This window comes from Sebastes umbrosus, chromosome 13, assembly GCF_015220745.1.
Source record: "Sebastes umbrosus isolate fSebUmb1 chromosome 13, fSebUmb1.pri, whole genome shotgun sequence".
Taxonomy (NCBI): domain Eukaryota; kingdom Metazoa; phylum Chordata; class Actinopteri; order Perciformes; family Sebastidae; genus Sebastes; species Sebastes umbrosus.
The window spans coordinates 24243479-24264911 of NC_051281.1; the positions used below are offsets into that span (position 1 = coordinate 24243479).

General features: G+C 39.5%; 1 protein-coding gene across 1 annotated transcript; it reads left to right on the top strand.

Moving 5' to 3' along the window:
* The first annotated feature begins 1349 nt into the window (after positions 1–1349).
* LOC119500326 (actin-related protein 3) lies at positions 1350–21395 on the top strand. The gene is made up of 12 exons (XM_037790009.1): positions 1350–1631; positions 6942–6997; positions 7377–7501; positions 9933–10043; positions 10210–10305; positions 10594–10701; positions 12123–12266; positions 15400–15573; positions 15819–15911; positions 16401–16526; positions 18093–18176; positions 20238–21395. Exons 1-12 carry the CDS (start codon positions 1588–1590, stop codon positions 20331–20333), a joined length of 1257 nt encoding a protein of 418 aa, XP_037645937.1. The 5' UTR covers positions 1350–1587; the 3' UTR covers positions 20334–21395.
* The last annotated feature ends 38 nt before the right edge of the window (positions 21396–21433 follow it).

A 21433-nucleotide genomic window follows, 5' to 3' on the forward strand; every position in this document is an offset into this window, starting at 1 on the left:
TGGAGGAAGAGTGGAGATGCACAGAATCCAAGTTGCTTGAAGTCCAGTGTGAAGTTTCCACAGTCGGTGATGATTTGGGGTGCCATGTCATCTGCTGGTGTTGGTCTACTGTGTTTTATCAAGTCCAAAGTCAACACAGCTGTCTACCAGGACATTTTAGAGCACTTCATGCTTCCGTCTGCTGACAAGCTTTATGGAGATGCCGATTTCCTATTCCAGCAGGACTTAGCACCTGCCTAAAGTGCCAAAACTACTGCTAACTGGTTTGCTGACCATGATATTACTGTGCTTGATTGGCCAGCCAACTTGCCTGACCTGAACCCCATAGAGAATCTACGGGGTATTGTCAAGAGGAAGATGAAAAACATCCAACCCAACAATACAGATGAGCCGAAGACCACTATCAAAGCAACCTGGGCTTCAATAACACCTCAGCAGTGCCACAGGCTGATCGCCTCCATGCCACGCCGCATTGATGCAGTAATTTGTGCATTTATACACTCAATACCAAGTATTGAGTGAATAAATGCCCATACTTTACAGAAGTTGGACATTTCTGTATTGTAATTCCTTTTTTTGACTGATCTTATGAAATATTCTAATATTTTGAGATACCTTTTTCTTTCTTTTTTGAGCTGTAGGCTGTAATTATCAAAATTAAAATGAAAAAATGCACATTTTAGTGTATGTGTAATGAGTCTATAATATATTACATTTTCACTTTTTTAAATAACTGACGAAGAATATTGAACTTTTTCGCGATATTCTAATTTTTTGAGCTGCACCTGTATATACATATATATACATATATATATATTTTTAATATATATAATTTTTTTTATATATGTAGGCCTCTTATAAAATATTTTCTTATATAGTAGGATAACATATGATTAATTATTTTCATTATTAATAATATAATAATAACAATAATAAACACTTATTTTTTAGTGTCCATTTACGGAGCAGAAGATAGTGAATATATCCATGAAATATCATAAATTATTATTATTTTATTTTCTATTCGATCTTTATTCAAATTTAATTTACATAAAATACGGTATATTTTGAATGTTAGAAAAGTACAAGTACACCTTATTAGTAAATAGATAAAACCACAATATATATATATATATATATATATAAATGTATATTTTGGCTATTTTTTTAGTAAACACACATAAGAACACTGTAAAAAAACTGAAATCAAAGCAGAATACAAATATGTTAAAATATAACACATGAAATAAAATAAAACAAAGGGGGTGTATATTAATATATAAGATTATAAGAGTATAATCCATTGGTTGATGTAAAGTAACGTCCTCCTCTCTGGATGATTGACAGCTGCACAGCTCTGCCTGCGCCTCTCTGCCTCTCAGCTCTACCGGCCTCTACCTCCACTCCGCCATCTTGGCTCCTCTCTCCCTGCTAGTAGCCGAGTGCGGAAGAGGAAACTGCTCTCCGTGTGCGGGCTCAGGGTTCCGCCTGTGAGGGACGGCTTGTCACATATCCTCCACCGACACAGCCTGCTGCTTATCCATCAACAGTTAACCGGTTCTACACAGCAGCAGACACTCCGGGAGGATGACTGGACGGTTACCGGCGTGTGTTGTCGACTGCGGCACAGGGTAAGCTGTTACAAACCGGACCGAACCGGACCGAACCGCGGTAGCTCTGGTTGTCACGGAGAGGCTGAGTAGAGGACTGTCAGTGTCAGCAGCAGCAGCAGCAGCAGCGACTGGGTGTGTGTAGCCAGCGAGCTAACATGCTAACCAGCTAACTGTGATGTTATTACTCTCTCCCGGTTTGCATGCAGGGATAAACCCGGTCAGGTCGTTGGAGCTGCTCTGCCTTGCTCTGTCACTGTTTATCTCCATGTCCAGCTTTTCATCTAGCCTCATCATCAGCTAGTATTCACACTAGGTTAGGTTTGATTCCTGCCCAGCTAGTGTATCGTTATGCTGCTGCAAAGCCCGGAACCAGACCGAGGAACAGCTGCTTTCATTCATTTGGAGCTGTTCAGGCCCTTTATTAGCCAATTGTAGTCTAACTATTCTGTGTTAATTGGCCATATTTTCCTCAATTATAGATATCCTGGTGACTTTTTAGTTGCAATCCATAAATCTTTTTTTTTGCTCGTTAGTGTTGGATGGATGTGAGCAGGCGCAATACTACTTCCTATTCAGCCTTATACACTTCCTCATTCACCCTTTTTACTCCATATATGGTCGTTTCTCGGCATCCGAGCATGCTGTTTTCATTAACTTCTCTAATTGCTCTTCTTTTGCCCTGCCAGGCTACCGGTTATTTCCCCTAAACAAATAAATTGTATTTACCTAATATAAGAATCTGCTTGAGCAGCAGATGTTGTTTTAAGGGACATAGAGAATAACTAGATTGTCTCTGAGCTGCAGCAGTGTTTGTATTGATTGGTGTGCACACATCCTTACCTGCTTTTGGTATTAGGTAGACTTTCACTTCTCAATTTTTCTTTTTAGATGAAGATTTAAACCATGTAAGACATTTGAAAGATATTCTTGTTATATTATTGTATTCTCATGAACCCACACAGTCAGTGTGTAGGTATTCTTTTCTATGAGTGACTCTTATTTTGAGCAAGAGAAATGTCTAATAACCAGCAAATGTTGTTTTAAGGGACATATAAAGAATAACATGGGACTAGATTGTCTCTGAGCTCGTCCAGCATTAGTGTTTGTATTGATCGGTGTGCACACATCCTTACCTGCTTTTGGTATTAGGTAGACTTTAACTTCTCATTGTTTTTTTTTTGTTTTTTAGATAATAATAATAATAATAATAATAATAATAATAATAATAATAATAAATTGGACTTATATAGCGCCTTTCAGAAACCCAAGGACACTTTACAAAGGGGGCACACAAAATCATACTAATAATAACACAGAGGAGAAACTTTAGCTAATAAAATTAAAATAATGATGTGTAGGAAAAGTCAGCTGAGATGAAGGTTTAAACCATGTAAGACATTTGAAAGATATTCTTGTGTCGTTATCGTGTTATTACTGTATCCACATGAACCCGCACAGTCAGTATTCTTTTCTATGAGTGACTCTCACTTTGAGCAAGAGAAATGTCTTATAACCAATGCCGACATGCAGATTTGTCTAAATACTAGTAGTACTCAGCGTGATAGGTATGCTCAGTTAGTTTTGGGGGCTAAAAGTGGTTTGCATTGCTTGCATGTAGAGGCTTGAACTCGTCGCTCCTCACACTGCATACCTCTCCACTCATCCTCCCTTCAGGCTGTTAACCAGTCTGCTGCTTCTGATCTGCACTGGGACAGCAAAAGAAAGTGTAGTTGAGAATCATGTTGGCCTGCACTAGCTTCTACTCATCAAGCAGATGGCTTCTACTTTCTGGCCAAGCCTTACAGTCATAACACATATGCTCCAATATCAATGACGACAAGAGGATTTACTTTTTTTTGAATGTGCAGAAATAGCACTCATTATGTCACAGTTTAGGTTGAGATGTGGTTCGTGATTAGTTGTTTTAAAGTGGAAATGTTGACATGCTATGGCTTTGCAGCTTAGCCAGAGAGTACCAGCTATGGGCAGATGTTGTATAGGGAGTTCAACAGATGTTTCTGAGTCATGCTGATGATGTCCAAACAGTGACAACATCCACTTCCTTTTACACATCAATCTTCTCATCAGCCTGACTGCTATTATTAGAATAAACTACTTAACCATGCAATGGAAACCACGCTCACATCCACATTTGGGTAGAGTGTCAGTTAGGTTGTCTTTTGTGCAAAACTAGCATCACATCAAGGCTTCCATAGCAAAAAAAAATTCAGGTGTTGCAGCTCAGTGGAGTCAAAGGGTTGGGTGGAGTAAATCTTCAACTCTTAAGCAAACAGCTGAGATTTCATAACATAAGGCTTCAATCATTAATGAGCCTCAGTAAGCATGGGTATAGATTTAACTACAATGTAAAGTAGACCTACATTATCGACAACAGATTATTATTTGCCCAAAAGTAGATGCCTCATCAAGCTGAAGATAACAAAATGTAAGATTTCCAAAAAGACACTAACATATATAATAATTTACCAAAAGTGGTTTACTCCAGTAGTTCAGCTGCTTGTTGGGCTCCAGCTGTCCTGTGCAATGATGTCCACAGTCAGACATGTGGTGTATTGTAAGCTTGTCGAGGCAGGTTGAGGCAGACAAGCTGGGACTGTTCTGTGGTATGAAGGTGCAAGCAGTATGCAAGTGATTCTGGCATTTCGTCAATGAGCGGAGAAGTTGCAGTGACCAAACTCCTGCATACAGGCCTCTATCAAGCCCAGAGACATGAGAAGATACTGTCAGTCCCTAGTGGGAGAAGTTCCCTATATTACAACGCAGTATGAACTTAGACCTTAGACCTCAACAAATTGAAATAAATTGTGCTATTATTTTTAGTAATACGGCACATAGTGGGCCTGCCAACTATTTCTCCCAGCTTCCTACTGTATTTGATCTATTGCATGTTCCCTTTGTGTTCTTTCTCCTGGCTCTACCGTAGAAAAATCAACACTGGCAGCTCTGTTGGTTTTTCAGCGTACGTGACAGATAAGATTATATAACTTTATCCACACACCACGCTTTGATTTAAAAGTCACTCAGATGATGAGGAAAAACCGGTAGTGGTGGTCGCTGTCGCCTGTCAGGTAGTGTCAGTTCATGTCAGAGGAGGGTGAAGTTATTTGACACAAGAAAGGCTGTGGCTCAGGAGGCAGAGCGGGTTGTCCACTAATCAAAAGATTAGTGGTTTGATCCCCGGCTCCTCCATGTCGAAGTGTCCTTGGGCAAGATAGTGAACCTTCAAGTGCTCCTGGGTGTGTCAAGCCCCCAGGAAGAGCACCGGGCTTTGATGAAAATTTCCGTAGTGGCCAAACGGTGGTACTACAACCCCCGTCTCCATCACGTGATGCCATTGGGCCAAAAAAGACTTTTCCACATAGACTTAGACGTCCCACTATGTTCCCAGTATGAAACCTTGAATAACCCTTATTTAAATAATTAGATCCTAAAAGTTTTAAAATGTATTAATAGCTGAAGCCAGAGTTATTTTCCTTCCTCTGTCATGTGAATGAGACCCAGACTGAGGCTGGTCCGAGGGCTGGGAGCAGAGTTAAAGAAAATGCAACTGCGCCTGCTCTATGGGCCCAATGGTTGTGGAAGATCGCCGGATGATCCGGGTACTTTATCACTTGGCAGTCGAGCCATTTTGGCTTCATGCGCCACTTAGCAACTCTCATAGGAATGAACAGGAGTCCGCCTTCAACGCTCTATCCAGTTCTCTTTATACATTCATGAGGTGTTTGTGAGTGAGCATTAGTTTACATCCTGATGAGCAGGTTGGCACCTTGTATTGCAGCCTCTGCCATCAGTGTGAATGGGTAAATCTTGGCATGTAGTGTAAAGCGCTTTGAGTGGTCGGAAGACTAGAAAGGCACTTTATGAATGCAAGTCCATCACCATAAATGTAGATTGTGAATATCTATCCAGCTCTCTTCATTTTTCTTTTTTTCTGAGATAGTAATCAAGAGACACTCATTGTGAGTGCTGTGTCTTAATCTCATATATCTGTTTCCTTTTTATGTTTTCGGGTTGTCCAAAGGTCACTGTGACCTCTCAAAACCCGTTTTTGGCCATAACTCCGGAAATTCATATGCTAATTATGACAATTTCACACAAATGTCTTAATAGGATAAAATTAAGTGATGACATTTTGGACAGACATCGATGTAAACTGTAATGTGACTGGTTGACGGGGGCATACGACCGCAAGGTGGTAATTGTAGTTTATTCTACACAATTTCTTGTTGCTGTCTATATAAAAAAATGAAATGCACCATTCCATGTGCAACAGGAAGATTTTTATCCAGGAAAAGGAAATCTTTGATTGGTGTCCAGGACAGGAAATGCAAAAGCTTTCACAAAGTTGTTGAATCTAAAAGGTTTTAGATTGGTACTTGTTATGCAGATGAACAAACAAAAGACACAGTTAGGACAGTTGTTGTAACTCACATTGAGCCTATTTTAGACCAACGTTTTTGCATAACATTCCCAGGTCATTTCTTTTAAAGACTGCTGATGTTGCCCTTGTCTTTTTTATAAAGTTGAATTCCGTGGAGCCACTATTATGACCAGGATGTGGCCTATTATGCCCACAGTGCTTTGGCAATCGTCAGCAGTGTCTTCTATCAGTCCCTTGGGCCCTGTGTGCAGGAAGTATCAGAGTCCTGTCTGGGCCCAACACAGTCGAGACTACATCTGGTTAGCATGTGCCCCACAAAACACCATTTGTACAGAGCAGAGACACAGAGAAGGCTGTTAAGACTAAAGTCTTTGATGCTAAGGCTGAAGGTGTCTTAACTGAATGTTATATGAGTATGGAGGTGGAAATGTTGCTTATGTGTCCCAGTCATAAGGATCTTTAGAAACATCGTGCATCATTTGGTTTATTCATACAACTTCCCTCTTTGGTTAAGGTTTTGCTCGCTTTTTTTATTGTATAGAGAAAAAAAGAAGGCAGCAGTGTTGAGGTCACAGCTAATTTATATTAAGGATGGTCTGTTCATGCAGTAGTGATCTTTTTTCCCCCTCGAGACAAATATGAATAGTCTTCAGTTTCTCAATACTACATGAATGGCTCTTTTAATGGCCTCACATTGGCAAACTCCAGAGCTGCCGCTGCTTTTGGCACCCGACCAACCCGCCTAAGGACACTGATGGCATTGATCAAAACGATAGCATAGGAGATGGAAGCCAAAAATAATCTTTTCCTGAAATAAACTTTCATGCATCCAAATGTAGTGCCAGCAGTGTAGCAGGTGGTTTGGTTTGGTCCAGCACATGCAGCCTCGCCTCTATGTAATGAAATGTGATGCTTTTCTCTTGCAGTTACACCAAACTGGGGTATGCAGGGAACACAGAGCCGCAGTTCATCGTTCCATCATGTGAGTATTTCACCGTGCATTGAATCACACCAGCCAACCAGGGCTGTGAAACTAACAGTGACCATGATGCATCTTTGGAAAGAGGAAAATGTTCGTCATAATTTAAAAAAAAATATGTTACAACAAGAAGTTTGCCTTCTTCTTATTATCTGAGATTGTCCCTGTAACACCTGTCACGGTTTAAACATTTTTAAGGGTCTCATTCACATCCAATTCAAAATGTTTTAATTTAATTTGATTATAATTATATATACAAAACAGTTGTAAAAAATGTTTGATGATTCTTAACCAACTTATTTATCAATACAATGTACACAACTTTGTAGGAGAGTTTATCCTCTCCGTTGTTCTCTATTGAATTCTCTATTTTTCTTATCAGGTATCGCCATCAAAGAGTCAGCCAAGGTCGGAGATCAGGCCCAGCGGAGGATGATGAAGGGGGTGGATGACTTAGATTTCTACATCGGAGATGAAGCAGTAGACAAGCCCTCATATTCCACTAAGGTACGTGACCCTGACAGCTCAGCACACCCACAGAAGAGACTGGCAAAGCAAATGTTTGATATTTTTCAGTTTCTTTAGAGAACTGATATATTCATCGCACATGTAATGCTTTTAGTGATTCGTAAACAAGAAGCAGGTTAAAGGAGACACTTTAATGCCATTTTGCTGAGATGTATCTCTTTTATTATTATGTATTTCTCCAACAATATGGCCTTTGAAAGGAAGTTGATTAGCATGTCTGTGTGAAATGACATTCTGTTGGCATTTAATATGTAGGAACCACCGGGTGAATTGGACTTGCTGCATACACAACTACTGTACATGGAATAAAATAGAGATTAGATGAAGATAAGACGATGTATAAGATAACTCTAAATTTAGTATATGTTCAGTGACTTTGCTGACAAAATCTGATTTTATCAGATGCAATTATTCCTGTGTATCTGGGTCTCCAGGCGTATTATTAAAGGTGTAAAAACATACAGCAGCAGCAGCACACACAGTTGTTCAAATGTCCTCTTTGGTACAGGCAGTAGGCCTCTCACAGCAGACTCATCATGGCAGGAAAATGGCTCTGCTCATTTTAGGTGTCCTAGTAAGCCAGTTAGCCAGCATGAACTGTGTCCCACTTCTCTGCCACATGAGTTTGCAGTGAGTTCACACTAGAAAAAAGTGACTCGATATATATTTGTACTAGGGCTTTCAATCGATGAAAATATCTAATCACGATTAATCGCATGATGGTCCATAGTTAATTGCGATTAATCACAAATTAATCACACATTTTTCATCTGTTCAGAATGTGAGAAAAAGGGAGATTTATCAAGTGTTTAATACTATTATCAACATGGGAGTGGGCAAATATGCTGCTTTATGCAAATGTATGTATATTCAGTATTTATTATTGGAAATCAATTAACAACACAAAACAATGACAAATATAGTCATTCAGTCATGCAGTCAGGTACTGCATTTAACATAAAAAAAAATGCTCAAATCATGACATGGCAAACTGCAGCCCAACAGGCAACAACAGCTATCAGTGTGTCAGTGTGCTGACTTGACTATGACTTGCCCCCAAACTGCATGTGATTATCATAAAGTGGGCATGTCTGTAAAGGGGAGACTCGTGGGTACCCATAGAACCCATTTTCATTCACATATCTTGAGGTCAGAGGTCAAGGGACCCCTTTGAAAATGGCCATGCCAGTTTTTCCTCGCCAAAATTTATCGTACGTTTGGAGCGTTATTTAACCTCCTTCACCTCAAGCTAGTATGACATGGTACCGATGGATTCCTTAGGTTTGATGCCAGTATCTTCATTCTAGCTTTAAAACTGAGCCCGCTACAACCTAAAAATCGAAAGTTGCTTTAATGCATTAGAGGGAGCTAATCACATCTGGAAAGATGACATCTAATTAGATGGTGGGAAAACATTTTGCTGTCATTTTGCTAAGTTTAATTGGCAGTGGCATTCTAAAGTTTCGGTTTGATTGACATCCACTAGTGCACTTATTGTCATTTCCTGTTAGTATAAATGTTTAAGTATGTTGATTTCTTGCATATCAACTGCAAAAATAGCATACTATATAAAGTCAGTGTGTAGTATGGCTTTGGGGTACAGTGTACGGCCCTGGAACACCTAAAATGAATGCATCCATAATGATTGTTGTTAGTGACACCTGGGAAGGAGCTTCAAAGTCTAGTGGCATTCTTGAGGAAGCATTATGGGCCTTTCACACAGAAGGCGGTTTGTTCTGCGCTCGCGCTCTGCTCGGCGCTGAGCAAAGCCGTTGGAAATAATGGGTCTCAGAGCGCAGTGGTGCCGTTGCCGCGTTCAGTGTGAAAGGCCCATTATTGAATAAGCTCTGAACATTGTTCACTCACTTCATCTTCATCCTAGTGTTGTGGATGATGGCAATCAGCTCATTAGACAATTTACATGCTGTGCATTTTAGATATTGTCATTGCTCTACAATCAGAGAAGAAAGTGTCTTGTGTTGATGGACTATGTCGGATTTCATCATGAAAGTACTGTTATGCCACCAGAAATGTAGATATGAAGAATTAAAGTCAGATTGGCATAAGGGCTGCTGCTTATAAACAGTATCTACACGTACAACATTTTTGCAGTTATAAGCATGAACAGACCTATATGTTGCACTGCAGTGCAGATATTCACCTTCAGTAGTTTAGAGATCAGCTGTGCAGTGGTCACACAAAAACACAGTCGGCTAGAGAAACCATATAGACAGGAAGTTTAATCCAAAAGGACAATATTACTATTTTTCCAAAGTGGTGTTGCAAGCAGTTTGTCATTATAGCAACCCCATTTTACAGGTGTGCTGTTTTTGCATCTTGTATTTATGCTTTCCTGCTGCCATTGTATCTCAGTGCAGTGTTCTAATTAGCTGACCCCTTGTGCCAACAGTGGCCAATCCGTCATGGGATCGTGGAGGACTGGGACCTAATGGAGCGCTTCATGGAGCAGATCATCTTCAAGTACCTGAGGGCTGAGCCTGAGGACCACTACTTCCTCCTGGTAAAACTGGGCATACACTGTATGATTTTTAGAAATGTTGTGTAATTCCTACTGTTGCTGTACGAGTAGATTGTTTGCGATGTAAAGCAAAAGCTCACGATTTATGTGCTCACACTGTACGGTCCGATCGTCAGCTAGCGTGTGTTATTTATATTTCCATCTGCAGACAGAGCCTCCTCTGAACACACCAGAAAACAGAGAGTACACAGCCGAGATCATGTTCGAGTCCTTCAATGTACCGGGGCTGTACATCGCTGTGCAGGTGAGATATGCTGGGTCATCTAGTTTGTGTAGGATAAGGAAATACACTTTATACCTTAAGATATTTCTCTCATTTGATTTATAATTTTGTTATCCTAATATGCAATCAAAAGTCAGTTTTTAAATTCATCATCTTATCAAATGTTAGGCGTGTTTACTGCCCATGTGTAACCATGACATTGTGGTGTAGTAGTACACAGGAATGTGTCACAGAATAGCATGTGAACATACAAGTTAGGGTATTATCTGTATGACATTTCTCTGTTATGTGTGTGTGTGTGTGTGCCAGGCTGTGCTTGCTCTAGCAGCCTCCTGGACGTCCAGACAGGTGGGAGAGAGGACGCTGACGGGCACTGTCATCGACAGCGGAGACGGTGTCACCCACGTCATCCCCGTGGTGAGTTTCCAGATCGACAGGCACACTCTCTCCAAAAGACACAGCTCCATCAATTGCTCACTCTAACTCAGTGTAGTTCTTCAACATTTACATGTATGGCCGGGAGAGCCATACAGTATGTTACCACAACCATTTCCTTTTGATAGGAGTTTGATATTTATTAGGTCTGTCAAAGTTATAGAGATAATAAGGCGTTAACGTAAATTTGTTTTGACGCCACTAATTTCTTTAACACATTAACGCATCGATTTCTGGAGGTTGTACCGGGCTCAGTTTTAAAGCCAGAGTGAAGATACTGGCATCATAGGAAACTAGAAAACCTAAGGAATCCATTAGTACCAAACATGTCTTGGCCAAAGGGGTGTCTTGACCTCTGACCTCAAGATATGTGAATAAAAATGGGTTCTATCGGTACCTACGAGTCTCCCCTTTACAGACATGCCCACTTTATAATAATCACATGCAGTTTGGGGCAAGTTATAGCCAAGTCAGCACACTGACACACTGACAGCTGTTGTTGCCTGTTGGGCTGCAGTTTGCCATGTTATGATTTGTGCATATTTTTTATGCTAAATGCAGTACCTGTGAGGGTTTCTGGACAATATTTGTCATCGATTTGTGTTGTTAATTGATTTCCAGTAATAAATATGTACATACATTTGCATAAGGCAAGCATATTTGTCCACTCCCATGTTGATAAGAGTATTAAATACATGACAAATCTACCTTTAAGGTACATTTTGAACAAATAAAAAATGTGTGATTAATTTGCGCATTAATACCGGACAATCATACGATTAATCGTGATTAAATTTAAATATATAAATATATATACTTATTTATCTCATGTAAATATTTCACAATGACTAGGTAGGACCTTTGGTAAACATCCATTCATTAGCTGGCCTTGCTAGTTTTAATTCCTGAGAGAGTCATGGTCATTTATTTTGCTTCATTCAGTACAGCATTTTTATTAAGTTTTGCGTTCATTCCCTTCATCATTGACTGTTAATAAACACTGTCGACTCACATATAACCACGATGAGGGGCGGCAGTGTGTAAGAACAGTGTGTAGAGAAGTGTTATATTGAGGTTTCATACACTATGTGAACAAGACTGAAACATTTCCACCTGTCTACTTGCTCAGGAACAGGATAGTGTTGATGTTTAAAAGTAGGCCAAAGTGTGTCAGAGGCTGGAAGGAATTACTCAGTTTTAGGAAATGTGCTTGCAGAATCCATTTAGAGGGCCGGGTGACTGAGTCAGCATGTCTGTAACCTCTGCTGAACATGCGCAAAAAAGGAGCCAAACACAACACCATGAGGATATGGAGAAGGCCTCGCAGTACTGATGGAAGAATATCAAGCTATAACAAAACTAAACTAAACTAAACTCTTTATTTATTCTTGTGTGTCTCTCAGGCTGAAGGCTATGTAATCGGCAGCTGTATAAAGCACATTCCCATCGCAGGACGAGACATCACCTACTTCACCCAGCAGCTTCTGAGGGAGAGGGAGGTGGGCATCCCACCGGAGCAGTCGCTGGAGACAGCCAAGGCAGTCAAGGTTGGTTCTTCAGCTACAATTCCCATAAGCCACTTCCTGTACTAAGAAGGTGCTGACTGGTGACCCATGGGGAATTCCATGTATCATCAGTGGGATACAACACATATAGGCTTCTGTTTTCACGGCAGTGGTGTTCTTTTGCTTACACGGTGGTGTGACAAACAACTGGCAAATGAATCTCTTCTCTGTTATCTGGAGAGCCTGTGGACAGGATGCACAGACTGACGGTCTCATATTATACTGATCATAGAAGAGAAAAATATCATTAACTGTTGAGAAGCTACAACAGAACATATGTTAGTATATACATGATAAATTCAAACTTAAAGTAATAAAATACATTTCTGATAATAACAGAGAAATGCCATAAGTTAATATAGAAATATTTGAAGAATATTATATTGATGTTAGAAGTTGCATACAAGAATGTTAAGTTTGCTTAGCTCACTGTAAAGTTACTAAACGCTACCGGATATTACAAACTTTCTGGGAATAATGACTTGGTATCGCAAATAATGAGAAACGTTCTCAAAATATTGACTTAGTATCTAAAAATATTGACTTAGTATCTCAAATAATGACTTACTTATGTCGAAATAATGACATAATATCTCAAATAATGGTAAACTTTCTCAAAATAATGACTTACTATCTCAAAATATTGACTTAGTATCTCAAATTAATGACTTACTTGTGTCGAAATAATGACTTAGAATCTCAAATAATGACTTAGTGGCCTGGTAGGCCGGAGAAAATATTGCGAAAGTGTCTCATTTTTTTTAGATATTAAGTCAATATTTTGAGATACTAAGTCATTATTTATAGGATCTTTTTTTCATCACATTGGTGGAAATGGGCTTTCATAGATTTCTGTGAATGTTTGTTTGTCTGGAGGCTGAGGATCACAGTGGGGGACTGAGATGTTACAGATAAAGTTCTGTTTAACTGTGCTGAGGTCCATGATATCTCTAGCTGACATGTTGATAGAGAGACAATCAACATAGTTCATTATTTTATCCTTCTTCAGTCTTGTTACCACCTTAGTGATAGTGATGAACTATGGATTTCTTTACTTCTGTTTGAAATATTAGATTGTTTTTCTGCTTGAGGACACCAGGTGGCACTATTGGTCTGCCTGTTACATACAGCTGGTGTCCTTCAAAAACCCACTGCTTTTGTTTTGCTTTGTTTTGTTTAGTTTCTGATAATTAACCCAGCTCCGCAAACTGAGATCAACCCAAGCTATAGATAATTTAATTTTCCATTTCTACAGGTCACAAATAGACATGACTTTATGTTAATGCTGTATGCCTTCTCTTATTGTTGTTCCTTCTGCCAGTCACCACATTTTATTGATTCACCTCAGTTCTCCACAATTCCCCCATGTTTATTAAATAGCTTGTTATCCAAGACTTTGTTCGAGATGTCAAAGACCATCCTTCATTACCCCGAGACAGACAAACAAGAAATAATGTGCATTCAAATAATTAGCATTAGCATCGAGTGGATGTGCGTCGTGCATATTGCCAATCATGTCTTGAAATGTTCATTCCACCGCTGCCTGGCTTGCGGTATGGACCGCGTTCCCTGCAAATCAAACTGATGACATCTCCTCTGAATATACAGTATACTCTTATGTTCTGCTCATTCATATTCACTGTTACAGAAGCAAACTCAATTACACTCCAAACTCCGTAAGCTTTCAAATTGAATGTGTTTTTATAACTTCCCAAATATTAGAAGAATACCCCGAGGTAAACCCAAAACAGCCCCTGCTCTCATTTTCAGTCTTGCATTACAACACAATGATAACAAAATGTTGACACAAACTGAAGAGGACATTTTGTTGGTCTATTTTGCATTTTGCTGGTTGATTCAATGTCACTGATGATAATCAAAGCTTTAAAAACAATTCAAGGATGCGTGTGCAGCGGGGCCATAGTTTATAAATGGACATTTTCACTATTAGGAAATAAAGCACCTTGCTGCAAACCAATAAAATGACTGTTTAGAGGTGAATTTTTATTAGTATGGTTATTATATTTGTAACATTAGCTTGTATGAAAATCCTGCTGTATCCTCAAAATATACCGAGATATATGCCAGATGTGTTATGTCAGTGCAAAACCTCACATTAGACATGACCGCAGTGGGAAGAGGCAAAACTTTACTCGCAAGAAACTACGTCAATACTCGATTTAACAAGTATTAATTATCAGCTACACAGGATCATGAAGCGATTCAGCAGTCTTGCTTGGTAACAACGTGAGGCATTTTCCATCCAAAGCCATCAGTTCGCCACCTCGATCAGCTGTCACCAAATCCCACACTGAAGCTGTAACTACACATCGAACTGATCACTGAAGTACTGATCCCAGAGACAAACGTTCACACTCTTCATTAAACCGCACTAAACACACAGCAACTGTATCTCTCAGATGATGTTGCTTGGAAACCCGTTTATACACAGAGATAAAAACAAGGATTACATTGCAGGAGATACTGCAACCTTCTTACCTTTTTACTAGGGTTGTCAAAGTTAATAACGCGTTAACACAAATTTGGTTTAACGTCACTAATTAGTTTAACGCATTAACGCAATTTGTGATTTTTAGGTTGTAGCGGGATCAGTTTTAAAGCTAGAGTGATGGTATCATATGAAACTAGAAAACCTAAGGAACGAACTGGTACGAACCATGTCATACTAGGCAAAGGAGGCTAAATAACGCTCCAAAATTACACTAAATTCTTGCGAGGAAAAACAGGCATGGCCATTTTCAAAGGGATTGTTAATTGACTTCCAATAATATATACAGTATATACATACATTTGCATAAAGCAGCATATTTGCCCACTCCCATGTCGTTAAGAGTATTAAATACTTGACAAATCTCCCTTTAAGGTACATTTTGAACAGAAAAAAAAATGTGTGATTATTTGCGATTAATGACGATTAACTAAGGACAATCATGCGATTAATCCCGATTAGATATTTTTATCGATTGACAGCCCTACTTTTTTTTTACAAGCATTACTAACACATAGTCATCTATACTATGGGAGAATTATTAGCACCATTTGTAATTATTTTTTGTGCTTACTGAAGCTGATTATATAACTTTACTCACACCAGGAGCGATTCAGCTACGTGTGCCCGGATCTAGTCAAAGAAATCAGCAAGTACGACACGGACGGCTCCAAGTGGATCAAGCAGTACACCGGCATCAATTCCATCAGCAAGAAGGAGTTCACCATCGACGTGGGCTACGAACGCTTCCTGGGGCCCGAGATCTTCTTCCACCCAGAGGTCAGTGCAGTGTGAATCAAAGCGAGGGAACATGACTGAAGTATTTCAGTTGAACCGTCATAACGTGTGTGTCCCCACCTTGTTTGCCTTCATGGCAGCTATTTTCATATACACAGTCTCTGACTTCCAGGATATTTTATTGCACATAGCTCAGGCACATTTTGGTGTGTGATCTTTACCGTTGTAGCTTTGGTACATCAACTGCACAGCATAACATGCCTTCTTTGTTTACCCACAAATCCCAGTTTGCCAACCCTGACTTCACCCAGCCCATCTCTGAAGTTGTGGACGAGGTCATTCAGAACTGCCCTATTGATGTCAGACGTCCTCTCTATAAGGTAAGCTGACATCCACCATAACGACAGCTTGCTTGTTTGGGATGAACCCGGCCGTGTGAACAATTGTTGGAGGATTCACAAGCTTTGTCAGATTGGGCTCTTTTTCTGAAATACTTTGCACCGTTCAATAAGATCTGCTTTGACTACACCTGAAATACTGCTACCAACAGACTTACTGCATTATTTTCAGGGGAAAATTTTATATTTCAGCTCATATTCAAATGAATTAGTAATTAGTAGGGTAGGGGCTTTGTGTTAGAGTCTTGACTCATATTCATGATATTTTTGCACCCAGCTTGCTGTATTTTTTCCTGCGATTGATCCGTCCGTCCGTCACTGTGTTTATCAAGTGCTATTTCCCATCACACTTCCAACACACTAGTGGAATGTTGTCCTGTACTGGCTGGCCAGTAGCAAGTTGCAGGTCGCATGTATTAAGTGCTTCTTATTCTACAGCGTTTGTAATCCCCATCACCTTTCCCTCCACAGAACGTTGTCCTGTCAGGAGGCTCCACCATGTTCAGGGACTTTGGGCGCCGTCTGCAGAGAGACTTAAAGAGGTCGGTTGATGCCAGACTGAAGATGAGCGAGGAGCTGAGCGGAGGCAAGCTCAAGGTGAGAGTGCCACTTTAATTTATACGCACTAAAGATCGATACTGCTCGACAAAACACAATTACTGTGTGAGGAGTGAAACTGCGAAAAAATGTCTTTTAGAGTTTATGTCCTCTCCTACTACAATTGTTGTTGGCACAGATGTGTATTGAATGTAGATTAGTTTATTTCAATTGCAAATGTATTAAGTTTAAAACCCTTAAAATGGAAAACATAGAAATGTTTCACCTTCAGGGAAGAAAAGTATATGGTCAGCCTCTCCTTGCCTCCTCCTTAGTTGGTCAAGCTGTGAAGGCAATGCCTGTAATTCATCTTGGTGAGAATGTCATCCAGCCTGAGGCTGAGCTGACTGGCATCTGTAAATCCACCTCAGGCATGGAAGAAGCACATGGTGACTATAGCTAGAAATTAAATAGAAAACATGCTGAAAGTATTGTGAGCAGGTTTTGTCTACAACAAAAAAAAATAAAAACACATACCACATCTGTCCCAAAATAACCTAGACATGGATGAAAACTAATTTCAGGGAATTAAGCGTGATGTGTACAGGTCCTCAGTAATGTATATAAACCATACATGTGCATTTTATGTTTAAGCGTGTCATTTTAAAACTTACTAAGCGGTTCCAGTAGAGATTTTCTGTGATAGTTTCGTTAAAGTGATGCATATACTTGCATTACATCTTCAAACTGAAAATCTTAGTGTTATGTTTTGTGCAGACAGATTTCCCTCTGCTGTATAGAAGCTTTGTTGATAATATCTGTGAAACGTGGACAGTTTTTAAGATCCCACATGTCATGTCTTTAAAGCCCCCCTCCAGCCAGTTTTCTGAAACAGAGAATGGGGATTTGGTTAATTGTCATACGTAATTCATTACCATGGCAACCAGATTGCATCGTTTTTCGACACAGTTTAGATGAAGCGAGTGAAAGAGACAGTCAGCGTGATGTGCTATTTAATTCTGCCAGTGAGATTTCTTGTAATTCACTACATTGATTGCACCCGTTCACTGCATCCAGAAATGCCATTGTGAAAAGAAACACACTAAACTAAGGTGGAGGAAAACTTCAAAATAAAATGAAAACCCTCAGTTAGCTAATGCAACAAGTTGGGCTAGCTAACTACACCAACTAGCTAACTAACTAGAAAGACAAACTGACAGACAGATGAACAGATTTATCAGTTTGCTGCTGCTCAGACGCAAACGAGCAGGAGTGCGCCTGCAGCTTGGAGGATGACGTATGACTTGCAGCTTTTACTATAGTCATACATCATATTCCCATTTTACCAACAACCTTCTTTTTTTAACTTTGAGCACAAAATTGAATTATTTGTCAATAAAATGTTGGCAAACTGTGTGACTAATCAACTTAGTCAGGAAATGACTCAAATAAATATGAAATATCATAGAAATGTCAAATACAGTGGAGGGGGGGGGCTTTACAAGCCCCTTCCATTTAATCAACCAGCTTCTGTCCCATGTCATCCCATTATTATTGTATCCCATCCTGTAGCTCCCAGGCAGGGTGGTTGAGTGTAACTGATCCTCAATTCTTCTCCCTCCGCAGCCCAAACCAATCGATGTCCAAGTTATCACTCATCATATGCAGAGATATGCCGTGTGGTTCGGTGGATCAATGTTAGCATCAACTGTAAGTATTTCAAACATGCACCCACACTACTTTATCAGCATGCACTGTAGTTATACATTATGACAGGATAGATGATATCTACCTTTAGATTCACCAACATTATGGCTTTCATCATCTTGTGTGATGTTGAGGGGCTCGTGCACTGTGTAATTTATTTTCGTCCTACTGAGTGGAAGTGAATGCTGTGGGTGATCGCGACATTTCATTATTCTTTTATCCCCCCTTGATGAGTTATTTGTGTGAGCGAAGCTGATCATTATACCAGCATGAAATATGACTGTGAGCAAAGGTCTCTGCCAGTTGATTCACAAAAGGCTAATTGTTCCCTGATAACAATAATTGCTTTTTTCTGTATGTCTCAGGTTTCTCAGTTAAAGGAGACTTTATGCTCGATATTAACAGCTGCCACAATTGTATTCTCTTTTAGAAATCCAGTTCATCATTATCATCATCTCAGTGGTTTCATTTGTAGATAATTCCACCAAAATTGTACATTGGGAGTAAATACTTAAGAACCTGAAGTAATCATTGATGACATTTTCATACAAATGAACATACATTATTATTTGCAACCGCTTGTTACAACACAGTTGTTTGATTGTTCCAACTTAAATCACCATTAGTGGTTTTGTAATCAACAATCATGTCAAAGTTATTTTTAGATATTTTAAAGTTCTTACTATATTGAAAGGAAGACAGAAATGCATCAGAAATGCTCCTTTAGCCTTCAAGCCTCTGAGTGGGCAGGCATGTATGTGATTGGCCAGTGAAGTGTGTTGGCGGCTTACATTGTATTGTGTTGTCACACAATGGAGTTAATTCAGGAGCCACTGGTTCTGGATGTATAAGTCCCATTCATTTTTCCTATAGACAATGTTTATATGACTCCCAATTAAATCCTCAGTAACAACTGTGTTAGAAAATATCTGATTTGATAAAAATTCAAAGGTACAAGCCCGTGTTTATAAAAACTCTGAAGTAAAGATTAACTACGACTCCCAAGGTGCATTTCAGCAAGAAACATTTGATCACAGAGCTTACTGTGTCGCTAACGGCGGCAAAATTGAAACACAAGCTGGAGCTTCGATTCGGTTTGAAAATTCTGGATAAATTCAGAGCCCGCTACAACCTCCGAAAGATCGATTGCGTTAAAGACATTAGTGGCGTTAAAATGAATTTGCGTTATCGTGTTATTAAGGCTTTAACTTTGACATCCCTAAATATTACATTCTGAATGAGAGGGAAAACCCTTCCGGATCCAGCAGCCCGTCCCACTTCCTCTCCATTTTTGGTACTTATTTTTTTTTTCAAGAGAGCTCAGTACATGTGATTTAAAGAGCAGACCTGTATGCTGTAGTAGAAAAAAAATACAATTATAATTTGAGTTTGACTTTAAAGCTTTTACATTTGCTTTCCAAAAACATCTGCCACCGGGTAGAAGATTCGTCTGAGAAGATCCTTTGGTACAAAGAGAGAGAGCAACTTTTCCCACCAGCAGTTTGTTTAAAATCAATAGAATCAAAGAATACAACGCCTGCAGAAAATAGATATGCAAATATATCCAGCTTTTTATGCACTCCGTGCCGACACCACGTGCTGAGTCCGTATGGACGTGTACCGTTCTCATGAACGTGTACCGTCCGTATGGACGTGTACCGTTCTCATGAACGTGTACCGTTCTCATGAACGTGTACCGTTCTCATGAACGCAATATCTTGAGGGAATTTCTTCAAATTTGGCACAAACATCCACTTGGACTCAAGGATGAACTGATTTGAATTTAGGTCAAGGTCCTGCGACCTCACAAAACGCGTTGTCGTCCGTAACTCCAGAATTCATATGCTAATTATGACAGTTTCATAAATGTCTAAGAGGATAAAATGATGAAGTGATGACATTTTAGACAGCCATGGGTATAAACTGCAACTTGACTGGTTAGCGGAGGCATACAACCGCGAGGCGGTATTCTAGTTTAATGATGTGTTCTGTTTTTTGTTTCTGTTCTGTTCTAATGTAGGCCTAGGTTTGTACTCACTTTCATTTTCATTTGTGCCTCCACAGCCTGAGTTCTACCAGGTTTGCCACACCAAAAAGGACTACGAAGAGATCGGGCCGAGCATCTGTCGCCACAACCCTGTGTTTGGAGTCATGTCTTAACTTCGGACCTCCAGAGTCTAACAGCGGCGGGTGGGGGTGGTGAAGTTAGGCTGTGTAAAGGACAGGCTCAGGAGGTTGGGGGACGGCGGTGCTTCTGTGCTTTTTGATTACTTGTTCAGCTATGGATGTGTGGGACGAGAAGGCGATCCAGAATATAGAAAGAAAAAAAAAAAAAAGAGACCAGACCAAACACAGACCGGCTGGAAAATTTATTGTGAATGTTCCTTTTTTTTTTTCTTTCTCTCTGTTTTTTTTTCTTTTTTTTCTTTTTTGTCAAAATGAGGGAAAACGGTTTGTAAAGCCAAAACAGTTTTAAGAACATTTCTGGATCTGTTTAGCAACATGCAGTGAGTGATGATGATAAAGATTATGATGATGATAGTGATGATGGCTATAAAGATGGTGTTAGTGGGAGCGTAAAACATGATAACAAAAAAAACATTGATAGTAATTTCCTGACACCAGAACATATTATTTATGTTTATAAAACACGAGTCCGGGCACGATCCGAAGACTCTCGAGATCTTTGACAAGTTTGGAACATATTATTGTCTCCTTTTATTTACTGCATTTTTTTCCAGCTTCAAAATGCACGTCTGTGTATCACGGTAAGAGCTTGTTTATATTTCATACAAAAGTTTTTATATGTAAAATGGGAAATCAGGGGAAAAAAAATAATAGATACCAGTATCAGCAAGAGACTGTTTTAACCCACGATGCAGCTTTGATACGCAGTATTTTCTTGAGTTTGAGTAGGTGTTCTCCTATTAGTCCCCGACGTGTGTGTCATTGCTGTCTCCCCTTTAATTCTTCATACAGTACATTTAATTCACATCTGCTTTCACTTCCGACAATGTCAGGATTCCACCTCTGTGATGCAGTGAAAGGAAAGAGAGAGGACTTACTGAGGTTATAAAGATGAAACTGAATAAGAACGACTGTCAGATCAGTATTGTTAGACTAAAGTTTTTTTTATTATTAAATACCAAATTATTAAAAAAGAATGGGATTTGTGTATTTAATGCCTTGCAACATTCCAATAAAGGCTGAACTTTGTTTCTACGTGCTGGAGTCTTGGTCCTTACTTCTTGCTTAATTTC